The sequence below is a fragment of the Manis pentadactyla genome, chromosome 4, assembly GCF_030020395.1.
Source record: "Manis pentadactyla isolate mManPen7 chromosome 4, mManPen7.hap1, whole genome shotgun sequence".
NCBI lineage: Eukaryota > Metazoa > Chordata > Mammalia > Pholidota > Manidae > Manis > Manis pentadactyla.
The window spans coordinates 38,770,042-38,785,572 of record NC_080022.1 but is presented as its reverse complement, the minus strand read 5'-3'; the positions used below and the strand labels follow the sequence as shown (position 1 = coordinate 38,785,572).

The 15,531-nt window shown below is 38.3% G+C and overlaps 1 protein-coding gene across 2 annotated transcripts in view; it reads left to right on the top strand.

Moving 5' to 3' along the window:
* AGBL4 (AGBL carboxypeptidase 4) overlaps window positions 1-15,531 on the top strand; it is a 1,371,246-nt gene that overhangs the window by 893,814 nt on the left and 461,901 nt on the right. For both annotated transcript variants that reach the window (XM_057500192.1, XM_036892951.2), the window contains exon 5: window positions 9,165-9,381. In XM_057500192.1, coding sequence (XP_057356175.1) covers window positions 9,165-9,381 — 217 coding nt within the window. The remainder of the gene's footprint in view (window positions 1-9,164; window positions 9,382-15,531) is intronic.

Sequence of the window (15,531 nt, the reverse complement as noted above, 5' to 3'; positions counted from 1 at the left end):
ACCTCCTTTAGTACTTACAACCTGAAAATATTTATTCTTTGTTGTTTTCCTGTATGCTAATGTGAAAGAAAATATTTGTACTACTGACAACAAGGTTCTGGAGTTGAGACTATATCTACATCCATATTTTCCACTTGATTGGAAAGGAAGTCAGGGCTTCTGTCTTTCAGAGCTCCCTAGGAGGGCTACCACATTGTTGTTTCAGAGAGCCCTGTGTACTCCATGAGGTCCTGGACTTCAACTCTTCCTCTGTGCTTTGGTAACCTCCAAAATGACATATCTGGCATTTGACTAATGGTTTGGAGAGAAAGAAGAGAGGATGGTAAATGGGAAAGCATCATTCATTAATTAAGTCATAAGTTCATTCATTCATTCATTCAGTAGACTTTAAACTCCTCTTCATATCCAAGCACTATGCTAAATGCTATGGATTTTATATGAATCAGAAACACAACAGTGACTGCAATTAGTATTTACAACAATTTGTTCATGAAGTTGCTGATGAAGTCTTCAAAGAAGAAATGTCATTTAAGCCAGGTCTCACCTCTACATAGGCATGCACTATGTAGAAGTATGGAAAGGCACTCATAGACAGAAGGAACAGCATTAAAAAGGCATTGAGGTTTTTCAAAAGAAGCAAAATCAACTATACCCAAAATCAGTCAAGGGATACACAAAAAGTACAGATCATGACATCTAATACATAAAGTGTAGAGGAGAAAGAAGAAAAAAAGTACCTTTAGATTGTGTTTCAAGTAGGGTAATCAGCAACTTAATATAGAGTATTATATAGTAAGGAAGCTGTCCTTGAACCTTTGGTAACCATAAAACTAAAGCCTATAGTAGATACACAAATATTTTAAAAAGAAATCTAATCACAACAGTAAGAAAACCATGAAATAACAAGTGAAGAGTATAAGAGAGGTTAAAAGGAGCAGAGAGGAGCTCTGAGAAGAGCTATAAAACCACCAGAAAAATAATTAATACAATGGCAATAAGTATATATCTATCAATAATCACCTTAAGTGGAAATGGACTGAGTGTACCAACCAAAAGACTAAGAGTGGCAGAATGCATAAGGAAACATGACTCTTATATATGCTGCCTACAAGAGACTCATTTCAGACCCAAAGACATACAGACCCTAAAAGTGAAGGGATGGAAAAAGATATTTCATGCAAATAATAGGGAGAAAAAAATCAGGAGTAGCAGTACTTATATCAGACAAAATAGATTTCAAAACAAAGAAAGTAACGACACAAAGAAGGACATTACATAATAATAAAGGGGTCAGTCAAATGAGAGGATATAACCGTTATCTATGCACCCAACATAGGAGCACGTAAATATGTAAAACAAATACTAACAGAATTAAAGGAGAAAATAGATTTCAACACATTCATCTTAGGGGATTTTAAGACACCACTCATATCAATAGACAGATCAACCAGACAGCAAATAAATAAGGAACAGAGGCACTGAACACTACATTAGATCAGATGGGCTTAACAGATAACTACAGAACATTCCACCCAAAAGCAGCAGGATACACATTTTTCTCAAGTCTGCATGGAACATTCTCTGGAATAGATCACATTCTAGGCCATAAAAAGAGCCTCAATAAATTCAAAAAGACTGAAATTGTATCAAGCAGCTTCACAGACCACAGTGGTATGAAACTAGAAATAAATCACACAAAGAAAACAAAAAAGCCTATAAACACATGAAGGCTAAACAACATGCTTCTAAATAATCAATGGATCAATGAACAAATTTAAACAAATCAAGCAATACATGGAAACAAATGAAAACAAACAAAAAACACAACAGCTCAAAATCTGTGGGAGGCAGCAAAGGCAGTTCTAAGAGGGAAGTACATAGTAATATAGTCCTACCTCAAGAGACAAAAACAATCCCAAACAGTCTAAACTCAAATTAAACAAACTAGAAAAAGAACAAATGAATCCCAAAGTTGGTAGAAGGAGGGACATAATAAAGATCAGAGCAGAAATAAAATAGAAAAAGTAAAACAAAGAAAAATAAATAAATGAAACCAGGAGCTGTTTCTTTGTTAAAGAAAATAAATCAACCCCTAGCCAGAATTATCAAGAAAAAAAGAGATAGTACACACATAAACAAAATCAGAAATGAAGAAGGAATAATCACAGTGGATACCACAGAAATACAAAGAATTATTAGAGAATACTATGAAAAATTATATTCCAATAAATTGGGCAACCTAAAAGAAATGGACTACTTGCTAGAAAAATACAACTTTCCAAGACTGACCAAGGCAGAAACAGAAAATCTGAACAAACCAATCACCAACAGTGAAATCAAATTGGTAATCAAAAAACTACCTAAGAACAAAACTGCTGTATCAGATGGCTTCACAGCTGAATTCTACCAAACCTTTAAAGAAGAGATAATACCCATCCTTCTTAAAGTATTCCAAAAAGTAGAAGAGGAGAGAATACTTCCAAACTCATTCCATGAGGCCAGCATCACTCTAAAATACCAAAACCAGACAAAGACTCCACAAAAAAAAGAGAAGTATAGACCAATATTCCTGATGAACACAGATTCATAAATGCTCAACAAAATATTAGCAAATTGAATTAAAAATACATCAAAAAATCATCCATCATGACCAAGTAGGGTTTATTCCAGGAATGCAGGATGGTACAGTATTCATAAATCAATCAATATCATACACGACATTAACAAAAAGAAGGATAAAAACCACATGACCATCTCAATAAATGCTGAAAAAGCATTTAACAAAATTCAACATCCATTCATGATAAAAACTCTCAATAAGATGGGTTTAGATGGCATATACCTCAATGTAATAAGGACCATATAATGGCAAACCCACAGCCAACATCAAACTTAATAGTGAAAAGCTAAAAGCTTTTTCTCTAAAATCAGAAACAAGACAAGGATGTCCACTCTCACCACTTTTACTCAACATAATTCTGGAGGTCTTAGCCACAACAATCATACAAAACAAAGAGGTAAAAGGCATCCAAATTGGTAAGGAAGAAGTTAAACTGTCACTATTTGCAGATGACATGATATTATACATAGAAAATCCTAAAGACTCCACCAAAAAGCTATTAGAACTAATAACTGAATTAAGCAAAGTTGCAGGACACAAAATTCATACACAGAAATCTGTTGCATTCCTATATACTAACAACGAATTAGCAGAAAGAGAAATCAGGAAAACAACTCTATTTATGACTGCATAAAAAACAAAGACCTAGGAATAAACCTAACCAAGTATGTTAAAGACCTATACCTCATGAGAGAAATTAGAGAAGACACCATTAAATGAAGTTTATTGCTTGCTCATGGGTAGAAAGAATTTATATTATAAAAATGGCCATCCTACCCTAAGCAATTTACAAATTCAATGCAATCCCTTTCAAAATCCCAACAGCATTCTTCAACAAACTAGAACAAATAGTTCTAAATTCATATGGATTTTTATGACCCCAAAATACAAAAGACCTCCAAATAGCCAAAGCAATCCTGAGAAAGAAGAATGACACTGAGGGGATTATATTCCCTGACTTCAAAACTCTACTACAAAAGCTAGAGTAATCAAGACAATTTGGTACTGGCACAAGGACAGACCCATAGATCAATGGAATAGACTAGAGAGCCCAGATATAAACCCAAGCATATATGGTCAATATACTATAAAGGAGTCATGGATATACAATGGGGAAATGACAGCCTCTTCAACAGCTGGTGTTGGCAAAACTGGACAGCTACATGTAAGAGAATGAAACTGAATTATTGTCTAACCCCATACACAAAAGTAAAATCAAAATGGATCAAAGACCTGAATGTAAGTCATGAAACCATAAAACTCTTTGAAAAAAACATAGGCAAAAATCTCTTGGACACAAACATGAGCAACTTCTTCATGAACATATCTCCCCAGGCAAGAGAAACAAAAGCAAAAATGAACAAGTGGGACTACATCAAACTAAAAAGCTTCTGTACAGCAAAGGACACCATCAGTAGAACAAAAAGACATCCTACAGTATGGGAGAATATATTCATAAATGATATAGCCGATAAGGGGTTGACATACAAATTATACAAAGAGCTCATGCACCTCAACAAACAAAAAGCATATAAGCCAATTAAAAATTGGGCAGAGGAGCTGAACAGACAGTTCTCTAAAGAAGAAATTCAGATGGCCAACAGGCACATAAAAAGATGCTCCACATCCCTAATCATCAGAGAAATGCAAATTAAGACCACAATGAGATATCACCTCACGCCAGTTAGGATGGCCAACATCCAAAAGACAAGCAACAACAAATGTTGGTGAGGATGTGGAGAAACGGGAACCCTCCTACACTGCTGGTGGGAATGTAAATTAGTTCAGCCTTTGTGGAAAGCAGTATGGAGGTTCCTCAAAATGCTCAAAATAGAAAGACCATTTGACTCAGGAATTCCACTCCTAGGAATTTACCCTAAGAATGCAGCAGCCCAGTTTGAAAAAGACATATGCACCCCTATGTTTATCATAACACTATTTACAATAGCCAAGAAATGGAAGCAACCTAAGTGTCCATCAGTAGATGAATGGATAAAGAAGATGTGAAACATATACACAATGGAATATTATTCAGCCATGAGAAGAAAACAAATCCTACCATTTGCAACCACATGGATGGAGCTAGAGGGTATTATGATCAGTGAAATAAGCCAGGTGGAGAAAGACAAGTATCAAATGACTTCACTCATCTGTGAAGTATTAGAACAAAGCAAAAACTGAAGGAACAAAACAGCAGCAGACTTACAGAACCCAAGAATGAACTAACAGTTACCAAAGGGAAAGGGACTGGGGAGGATGCATGGGAATGGAGGGATAAGGGGGAAAAAGGGGCATTACGATTAGTATGTATAAGGTAGAGAGGGTGGGACTCAGGGAACGCAGTATAACACAGAGAAGACAAGTAGTGATTCTATAGCATCTCACTATGCTGATGGACAGTAACTGTAATGGGGTATGTGGGGGGGACTTGATAATAGGGGGAGTTTAGCAACCATAATGTTCTTCATGTAATTGTACATTAATGATAGCAAAATAATTTAAAAAAAGAAATGTTACTGATCTTCCTTTTCATCATATCACTGGGATAATAGAAATAACTTCAGAAGATTGTTGTGGGGATTAAAGAACTTGATACAATATGAAGTGCTTAGAATGGCCTAGCACATGGTCAGTGATATATACATACTAGGAATTAGTATTAGAACAGTTATTATTGTCATCATTGTTCTCTAGTTCCCATTGATATCTCAGACATTTGTGTTAAATGGAATCAGAAGGCTGCCTTGTCTAACCTAACATCAAGTACAGGAACTTACTTTATGGAATCCCATACAGTTTCCTGTGATTTCACTCCCTGTAAGGTGGGCTTTTCACTTTTTCTTCGGCTGAATGTTAAAGAGTCTTTAACTTCATACTAAGCTAAAATCTATCTCCCTGCGATGCCTGCCCTTTATCGTCGAGATGAGTCTTCCTATTCCTTCCTGTTCCTACTTTTCTGACTAAGCGAGTATTGTTTGGAAGTTCTTTGTACCATTTCTAGTGAAAAAAAGATGACACCATTCCTGTCTTCATCACACCTTCTCTTGGAAGAAATCTCCATTATTATTGTTGTTGTTCGGTGTTAAAAGACAAGCCCTTTTATAAAACTTGTTTTAATATTACATGTCAAAGTAGAGAAAATCTAATGAAGACTGAATAGTCAGAGAAGGCTTCAGAAAGGAGGCATATTAAAGAATAGGCATTTATCTATATACTCTTTTTTTCATTAATTAGTTCATGTTTACAAATATTTAAACCTTTATTGACAATCTACCACATGCCATATCCATGAGTAGGAGTTTACCAAGTAGGTAAGAAGGCAGAGGGTGAAGTCCAGGTGAAGGAAAGATCAAATACAAAGATGTAAAAGTATGGGAGGTATGGCGCAAAATCATGTTTGGGAGTCGTGAGTAGCCCAGTATAAATAAAACGTAGGCTTTGGGGAGGCAGAAATGGCTGATGATACCAGAGATCTTGGGGAACCTTGAGGGCCAAACTAAAATGTGAGCATAGGAAGTTGTTTGAAGAGTTTTTAGCAGGAGAGTACTGGCAAAAGTACTGTAAAAACAGATTTTCCTGGAAGCAGAAAGTAAGGCAAGGAGTCAGATGGCAAGAGAAGAAATGAGGGTGACAAGATACTACAGGGACTGTGAGCACAGACTTCAGAGTCAGACTGGCTGGTATCTGATACAGGCTCTGTTGATTGCTAGCCTTGCAACCTCAGGGGATTTTTTACCTCTGTTAGCTTTGATTTTCTTGTCTGTGTAAAGGGGATGTTAATAGCCCCTAGATCACTGGGTTATTGTGAGAATTAAATGAAAAAGGATATAAAACATTTAACATGATGCCTAAGACATAGCAAAAACACAATAAGCAAAATAAGGAAAATGCAGAAGTGCGTTCCAAGTGAGAGACAGTCCCAGCCCTCTGCCCCTTTATTCTTTGTGTTACCTGAACATCCTCCTGAATGTGGCCTACTGAGCCCTCCTCAAATAGATTTTTATTTGTTTCCTTAGCAGAGTATGGAACATCTAAGCCCTGAGCAGCATCTCAGCTTCCTTGAATGATTACTCCGGGGCCTATTCTCTTCACTCTGTCTGCAGATCAGTTAGGCCTCCAGTCCATGCAGGAGCAGAGCTAGGACAGCTGCAGGCATTAGATGAATTCTCCTAATAGCACATCATCAAATTTAGTGGAGATGGGCAGGCTCTGAGAGTCAAGTTGCTAAACTTGGCTAGAATAGGAGAATACTGGGGCAATTCAATTTAAAACACGGACCCTGATCTGATATACTAGTAAATGAAGAGCTGAAAACATCAGCATCATAACCTGAGGGTCCTATCACTGTAGGAATCTCTTGTGTATGAAGACATGCTCTCCTTGTGCTCTGACCTCTGAGTCAGGGCCTGAAGTGACTATCACAGACCACTGGCTGGAGACTTCAAACCCACTTCCACTGGCATTCTCCTTGAATGTGAATCTGGAACCCTGACACTAGCTTATTCTGCCATCTTCACATTCTGCAGGTTCCATTACATCACAGATGTAGACCATCATCTAGTCTTTCTATACCATCATCCCCAAATTACTATGTTTTTCTCTCTGAGCTTGGATTTCCCCTGTTCCCTTCTCTATCCAAAACTTTCCACTTCCACCTCTTCTCTGGAACTCATCTTTATAGTTAATAATCTCACATGGGCCTTCGGTCTTTTAGCCTACAGCTTCCTTTACTTCTTGTGTTAACCATGATACTTAATAAATACTTGCTGAATAAAATAGTTAACTAAGACCTGACTATCCTAGAGGCTACTGTTTCCCTCTCCGGAACTGCTCATTCTCTTACACTCCATCTGCAGAAGGATCACAAAGGGACTACTTCTCCCTTCACTCCCCATGTACATTCTAGGCCATAATTTCTCTATCTCATCACTAGTAGCTCCAAAATTTCAATATAGGAAGGTTTAGGGTAGCAATCTGGTTAGAGAGGAGGAGTACCTAGGGGTTTTGTATTAGTTACACTTGCATTAACAGAAGACCGTTGTTACTTGCACGTTTATTTGCGGCGGCTTTGAGAGTAGGAGGTAAAGGTACTCTACTGATGGGCGTTCGAACACCCCCAGACAGCCTTTGATGGTAGCACTGACTTTTATGTGAAAAGCCCTGTCCTTTTGTTGCTTATGCTGTTCTGTCTCCCATCCTGTCCTCCTCAGCACTTAGACCTCACTGAGCATCATTTGAGCCATCTTTTTTTAAGTATAGTCACATCTGTCTAATTTTCTATACCTGTACAGCTAGTACCCTGTCCTCCTCCTGACCTCTATCATCTATCCCCTGGACTGGCACATTCATGGCACTTTACTTTCACTCACTTGAAAGTTACCTGTGACCTTAGTATAATGTTTAAATTCCTTACCGTGGTTTAGATAGTACATTTCAAATCTGACTTCTGCCTTCCTCTTCAGACACAGTTCTCATGATTTCCCTTCTCATTCTTTGTGCTTCAGCCATGAAGAATTCCTTGAAGTTTCAGGGGTTTACTTGTCCCCTCTTGCCTCCTGTCCTTTGCACACACTCATGCCAGAAATTCTAGAAGCCCATAATTTATGAAGAGGGACTAGAGAGGAGTTTATAGTTACTAGGCTTAGAATCCAATAGAGACAGATTTGATTCCCAACTCTGGCATTTACTACCTTGAGGCCACAGGTCTTTGGCTTTTATGACCTCCGTGACCACATCTGCAAAGTGGGGTGACAATACCCACCTTATAGAGATGTCACAGAATTATGACTGGAGCATTTTGCCTTTTCTCACATATGTGTTTCAGAGTTCCTTGGAGAATGAGCATAATTGCCTGTCCACTGTATTTGAAAGCAGTAGTTGCCAAAGTGCTTCTGTTAAAAATTAGCCTGATGGAAGGCTCAGCAGAAAAGTAACAGTAATACTTTAAAGAAATATTGGATATGATTTCCTCTCCCTTGAATATTTACAGTGCACATTAGCTTACTTTGAAAGATCTAAATTAGTCTTATAATATAAAAACCTGACTTCCTGGGAAAAGTAGGCCTTTCCTATTTATGTCACCATACCATCACCCTTTTTATTTCTCCTCAAGGCATGTTTAGAGTTTATAATTATATTTAATTTTAATATTTTATTGACTACTTTCCCACCAGAATATATATGTAGTCTATGAGGACAAATATCTTGCTTATATTATTTACCAGTATACATCAAGTATCTAGCATGATACCTGTGCATATAACATGCCTGTGCATATAATATAGTCTAATAAAACTTGTTCATCTTTCTTTAACTTTGCATCATCTAAATAAATAGTCAATAAAGGATGGGACTAGAACTTGCACAAAGTGCTGCCAGATTCTGGCCTCTTTTTGACCATAGATGGTGTGCATTGTGGTCTCTGGCCACCACCTAGGGTTCTTGATGGTACAGTTTTTCTCTTGGGCAGTTATTTCTGTGTATTACCTTTTGAAGTTTGAACAGTTATCTGATATGCCCAAATGTGTTTGTTTGTATCTTTCAGGCAAAGGCTGCCACCTAAAAATGTTTACTACTACCGCTGCCCAGACCATAGCAAGAATTATGTGATGTCCTTTGCATTTTGTTTTGACCGAGAAGAAGATATTTACCAGTTTGCTTACTGCTACCCATATACATACACTCGCTTTCAGCATTATCTTGAAAGCCTGCAAAAGAGAAACATGGATTACTTCTTTCGGGAACAGCTGGGTCAGAGCGTGGTAAGGCCCATTCAAAACAGCAGCTTTGGGGAAGGAGCTTAGCAATGGGAGTTTACAGAATGCGAATAATGCATCTTGGTGCTGTGTAGACTATATGCTGTGGAACTTTCTAAAATTATTGTTTTTATTGTGTAATTATTTGCTACTATGGCCACTGAGACTTCACAGAATAGGGTATGAGACAGATGCTTGTCCTGAATGAAACTGATTAAGCTCTCTACTAAAATGCAAAAGTTTTGGTGAATCCCAAAAACTGAGAGAAAAGAAGGAGCCTTCTATTGGGTGTTTTAAAAGCATGAAAGCACTTGAGGAGTGTAGCTTCTAAGATGAAGCAAAAAAAATTGTTTTTTAGTGAATTCAACTTGCGTACAGTGCAGGTTATCAAGTTAAGTACTTGCTGACTGTGCTGCCCACAGTGTGTTTCTGTCTCTGCCATCCATCAGTTTCCAACCCTTCTTGCTTCCCCTGGGCTTAGTTCTCTGGGTTTTTAGATTTCACATTACTCTGTATTAGTTTCTTACTGCTGAAATAACAAATTGCCATAAACATAATGGTTTAAAACAACATAAATTTATTATCTCACAGTTGAAGTCTGAAATTGGTTTCACTGGGCTAAAATCCAGGTTATCAGCAAGTCTGCATTCCTTCTGAGGCCCTAGGGAAGGATTCATTTGCCTGCCTTTCCAGCTTCTAAAAGCTGCTTATATTCCTTGATTTGTGGTTTTCTTCCACCTTGAAAGCCAGCAATGGCTGATTGAGTCTATCTCCTTGATGCCGGGGTTCTTGTTCACAGAGCCGAAGAATGAACTTTGCAAACAGTCAAGGTAGGAGAGCAAGGCAGAGGCTTTTATTTAGAGAGAAAGCGAAAAGACAGAGCTCTTGGCTCAGGCCACGAAGGGACAAGAGGGTCCCCTGGGTGGTGCGGTGTCTAGGGCTTTTATAGGCGGTTGAGAGACAAAGGGCTAGGGATGTACACCTGCTAAGTGGTCCCAAATACTTTTGAAGAAACACTAAGTTTCTTATTAGTCTTCCTGTTTATTTACAAGAACTTCACTGCTCTGATTTCCTCCCAGGATAGCAGCTTCCTGGTCTGGGAGCATATCACTCAAGGCTGCCTGCTTTGCTCCCAAGGTGGGCTGAGTTACTTACTTTTTAACTAATTGGGTTTTAAGATGGAATACTTCCTGTTTTTACTATGTTGTTTTGGGGTTGCTTGCTACATTGCCCAAGTTGCAACAACTCATTTGTTTAGGGCTGGAGGAAGAAAAGCAGCAAGTGGGTAAAGTTAGAAAAATCAGCTGGGCCCCGGCAGTAGGCCAAAGCAAATCTCACAGGGGTTATCTTGCTTCGTCTTTTTCCAGAGGCCCTCACTCTGCTCTGTCTAAGCCATGGTCCCTGTCTCATCCTGCTGCATCACTCTCGTGCTGGAACTCCTGCCTCCTTCTTTACTTACAAGGACCCTTGTGATTATGTTTGATTCACCCAGATAATACAAGATAATCCATCTCAAGATCTTTAACTTTATCACATCTACGGAGTCCTTTTTGTTATAATGTATTCACAGGTTCCAGGTATTAGTACTTGGATATTTGGGAGGGAATGCATTGTTCTGCTTACCACACCTTCCTTCTCTCCTTTCCTCTCCCCCTACCTCCCCAATCCAGGGTCTGCAATCATTCTACACATTGGATTCATGGGTTTGTCCTCTGTGGTGAGCAATACTTACGTTGCTAGTAAAGAGTAAGCAGGTGGTAATTTGGTTTTATGTTTCACTCTTTAAGAAGAGTGGATTGTGTCTCTAAATAGGCATATTGAACTTTTTAAAGATTCTAAACGAGGATACTGGTGGAACTGGCAGAAAATTCTGTACTCAAGGTCCTGAGTTTTTGGAAAATGAATTCTGCCTAGTCTGGGTTTCACTTAGAAGGAATTCTCACCTCTAATAGAAGTTCTCAAGAGTAGACTGTTTAAGAGACATAAGGTCTGGTCTAGGATACCCTAAAAGGGAGAAAAAGAAAGAAGGCTTGTATGGCTAAAGTACCTGAGAGCCTAATCTAATCTCAAAAGCTAGTGGTCATGATGATATTCTTATAATCTGAGGTTCTCTATGCACCAAGATTTTGCTAAATATCTTCCATCTACTCTAAACCTCTTCCTAACAGTGCTTACGGGGGATACCATGCGTATCTGGGGTCTGTATATTTCAAACTGAGAATTGGGACACATGGTGTATAAGTCAGTATGCTGGGAAGAAACATGGCAGCCTCACATTAGGATAATTGGAGGAGGGCTTAATAAATGGGCTATTTACAAGGTGTGGGCAGTATATAGGGAAACCACAGGACATAGTGCAGTTTCCTGGGGCTAGTAACAGCTCAAAGGGTGTTAAGGGAAGGAATGGTTGCCAGAACCCAATAATAGTCATGTAGTGGACCACCTTCAGGGGAACAAGTGGCCTTCAGTTAAGGAACAAAGTTACCCTAAGATGACCCCATAGGGAGAGAGCTGAGAAAAATCAATACTTAGAACTCATTCTCTCACTCCCCTCTGATCCCCTGCTAGGAGTTTTGTTGACCAACCCAACCAGAAATCAGAGGGCAAAAGAGCCCATTGTTGTAATCCATAAATAAAGCCTCCCTGGGCAAAGAAAATGGTGGTAAAGGGGAGAGAGTCGATTTAGCGAGGCAAATACAACTTATTAAACACTCATTCTCTTGTCAACAGTATATTACTGGAAACAGTGAGATAATTTGAAGTGGGACTGTCAGAGAAATTCTGAGATGAATGTTTGTCAGACATAGAAAATGTGATATGAATTAAGAGAGTGATAAGTTCATTCAATACCAGTGACTTTTAAGGGCAGGATCTATACATTTCATTACAGGGTCCACCCAAGATTTATGCCAGACAGAATGTGCACATTGAATGACTACTGAGTGAATTATTGAATGAATGAAAAAATGAAAGAATGAATTAAGGTACATGTCTAGAGGTAATGCAGGGAGCTGAGAGCATTAGAAAGCTTATAGGAGAGACAGTAGAACAAGTTAAGCTACCAATAACTCATATCCAAATACATATCTAAAATAACAACAATTTTAAAAAAGATAGAAGTTTATGTCTGTCCCATATAGAATTCTGCCTATCCAGATGCAGATAATCCAGAGCTGGTATTGCGGCTCTGCTCCTTGAAAGCCTTAGGCAGTCAGGTTATTTCGGCTTTCTGCTCTGCCATCCCTGGGACGTGGCCCTCAATCTCATGATCCAGTACAGAATTCTGCCATCATGTCCATGTTCAAGGCAGCAAGATGAAGGACATAGAGGGAGAGAGGAGAAGATTCTGAAGTGAAAGATATGGCACTTCCACTTTCTTCCCATTTAATAGAATCCATTTTCACTCTTAACTAAAGGAAGAATGAGAAATGAAGTCTTCATTCTGGGTGATCATGTTTCCATCTAAAAATTGGTAGTCTTACCGACACGGAGGAGAATTAGTACAGAAAGACAAACTGAAGTCCTTGCCCACAAGGAGCCTTAATTCTGCTTTCAGCTCTAACACCAACTGCTCATTTGACTTTGAATGTTACTTACCCTCTCTGGGCACAAGTTTTTCATCTATAAAATGAAAAAGTTGGACTTGAACAGGTATTTTCAAATTATTTTTTGAGAAATTCCTCAGTTAGAAAAATAGTAATAATAATAATAATAATTTGAGCACCATGTCCTTCTTCAGACCCTGTGAGAGGCACTCTGGGGACATGCAACAAGATATACAAGTTTTGGCGTACTTCCAGAAATGTATTCTTTACCAGAGGAAATAAGACATGTTCAATTAGATATAATATTTTTTAAAGTATATCATGAAGGATCTCATGAATTGTTTAAAGAGTTGATAGTCAGACCAAATGTCATGGAGAAGATAGGGTTTCAGCTGAGTATTGAAAGATGGGTGGGATTCCTGAATACAGAGTTGGGGAGGAGGAAGCCCAAAGAGCAGCAACAGCCAGGGTCACTGCGTGGTGGCCGAGGGCTAGAAGTCTGGTTTGACTGGAATAGGGAATTTTCCTACTGGAAGATTAGGATAGACGGGAAGATCGGGCCAAACTCTGAAAGCTTTGACTGCCACATTAAGGAATTGTGACTGTATCCTTTATTGGGATTCAACACACAGGCACTCTGTATAAAACTGTCTTGCTTCTCTCTCACAAAATCTTATGGACTAGGAAGAATCATCGCAATTTGGGGGATAAATCATATAAGGTTTAAAAGATAAGTTACTTGGCTAAAGCTTCATGGCTAGTTTATGTCAGGGCCAAGATTTAAACCCATGGCTTCTAATGCCATGTCCTGGTCTTCTGATGGCCCCCCTGCTGCTTACTGCATTGGCTCTACTGCTACCCACAGCAGAGTTTTGCGAAAGGGATGCCCTCTTCCAAAGCTGCATCTTAAGAAAATGAAGTTAATGGAAGTGCAGGGTATACCTGTGTAGACTAAACTAGATTAGGGAAGCTCTGTGGGTTGGCTCAGTCTCCCTTTTGTGGGCCTTGAAGCAGATACCAGAGACTTTAAGGCTTTCTGGCATACTTTTGCAGACAGGACGATTCTTGGTTACCAGGGCGTTTGATATGGCTCGTGTCTGAAGGCAGCACTATAATTAGTTAATCCTCATTCCAATTTGGAGGGAGGATAATTACAAGTTGGAAGGCTAAACATGCCAACATCCAGATCTTAGGGAGAGCAGGCAGGAAGTAAGATTTTGAATTTCTAGGGCTGGAACTATTAACCACCATGGGCATAGCTGCTACTGCTACTAATTATACCATCTAACATGGCATTTTATTTTACTTAGCAGTGGTCCCTTCTAACCCCACCAAACAAAAACCCTTTGTACCTACATCAAAGCCGTGGTCTGACATTTAAGATAAATACATCATAGGAAAGGCCTTTTTCTCCTTGTTGTTTCACATCTTTATTGAGGAATAATTTACATACCATAAAATTCACACATTGTAAGGGTACAATTCTATGATTTTTAGTAAATTTATAGTTTTACAACTACCACCAAAATCCAGTTTTAGAACATTTCCATCACCCCTAAAAATTCCCTTGTTCATCTCCATTTCTGCTCCAGCCTCAGACAACTGATCTGTAATCTGACACTGTAAATTTGCCATTTCTGAACATTTCATACAAATGGAATTATACACTATGTATTTGTCTTTTGTATTCAGCATCTGCCACTTGGCATTATATTTCTGAGGTTCATCATGTGGTATCATGTATCAGTGGTTCTTTCATTTTTAGGGCTGAATAGTATTTTGGTGAAAATGTTTATTCTCCAGTTGATGGACGTTTGGATTGTTTCCATCTTGGGGCTATTATAACTAATGCTGTGATGAACATTCATGTGCATATCTTTGAGTGGACATGTGATCACAGTTCTCTTAGGTAGATTTCTAGGAATGGAACCATTGGGTCACATAGGATGTTCATATTCAACTTAAAAAACAAATTGTCAAATTGTGTTGCAAGTTAGTAGTGCCATTTTACATCCCTACCCACATTGTAGGACAGAGGGGTATAGTTTCTCCATGTGCTTTGTAACAACTGGAATTGTCTATATTTTTTATTATAACCATTTTTGTAGGTGTATAGTGGTATCTCATTATGGTTTTAATTTGTATTGTCCTAATGACTAATTAGGTTGATTATCTTATCATGTGCTTAATTTCCATTCACGTATCCTATTTGGTGAAGTGTCAGTTGAAATCTTTTGCCCACTTTGAAAAATTGGGTTATTTGGGTTCTTAGAATGATTTTTGATGGTTCTTTATAGGTTTGAGTGAAAGTTCCTTGTCAGATACATGCTTTATAAGTACTTTTCCCAAACCTATGTCTTATCTTTCCATACATTTTCTTAAACATATCTTTTGAAGAACAAAGGTTTTTAATTTTGAAGTCCAATTTACCAATTTTTTTTTTTATGACTCACACTTTTGGAGCCTTACCTAAGAACTCTTTGCCAAACTGAAGGCCACAAAGATTTTCTCCTGTATTTTTCTCTAGGATTTGTATAGTTTTTGCTTACATTTAAGTCTATGGTCTGTTTTGAACTAATTTTTATGTATGGCATGAGGTAAGGATCTGATT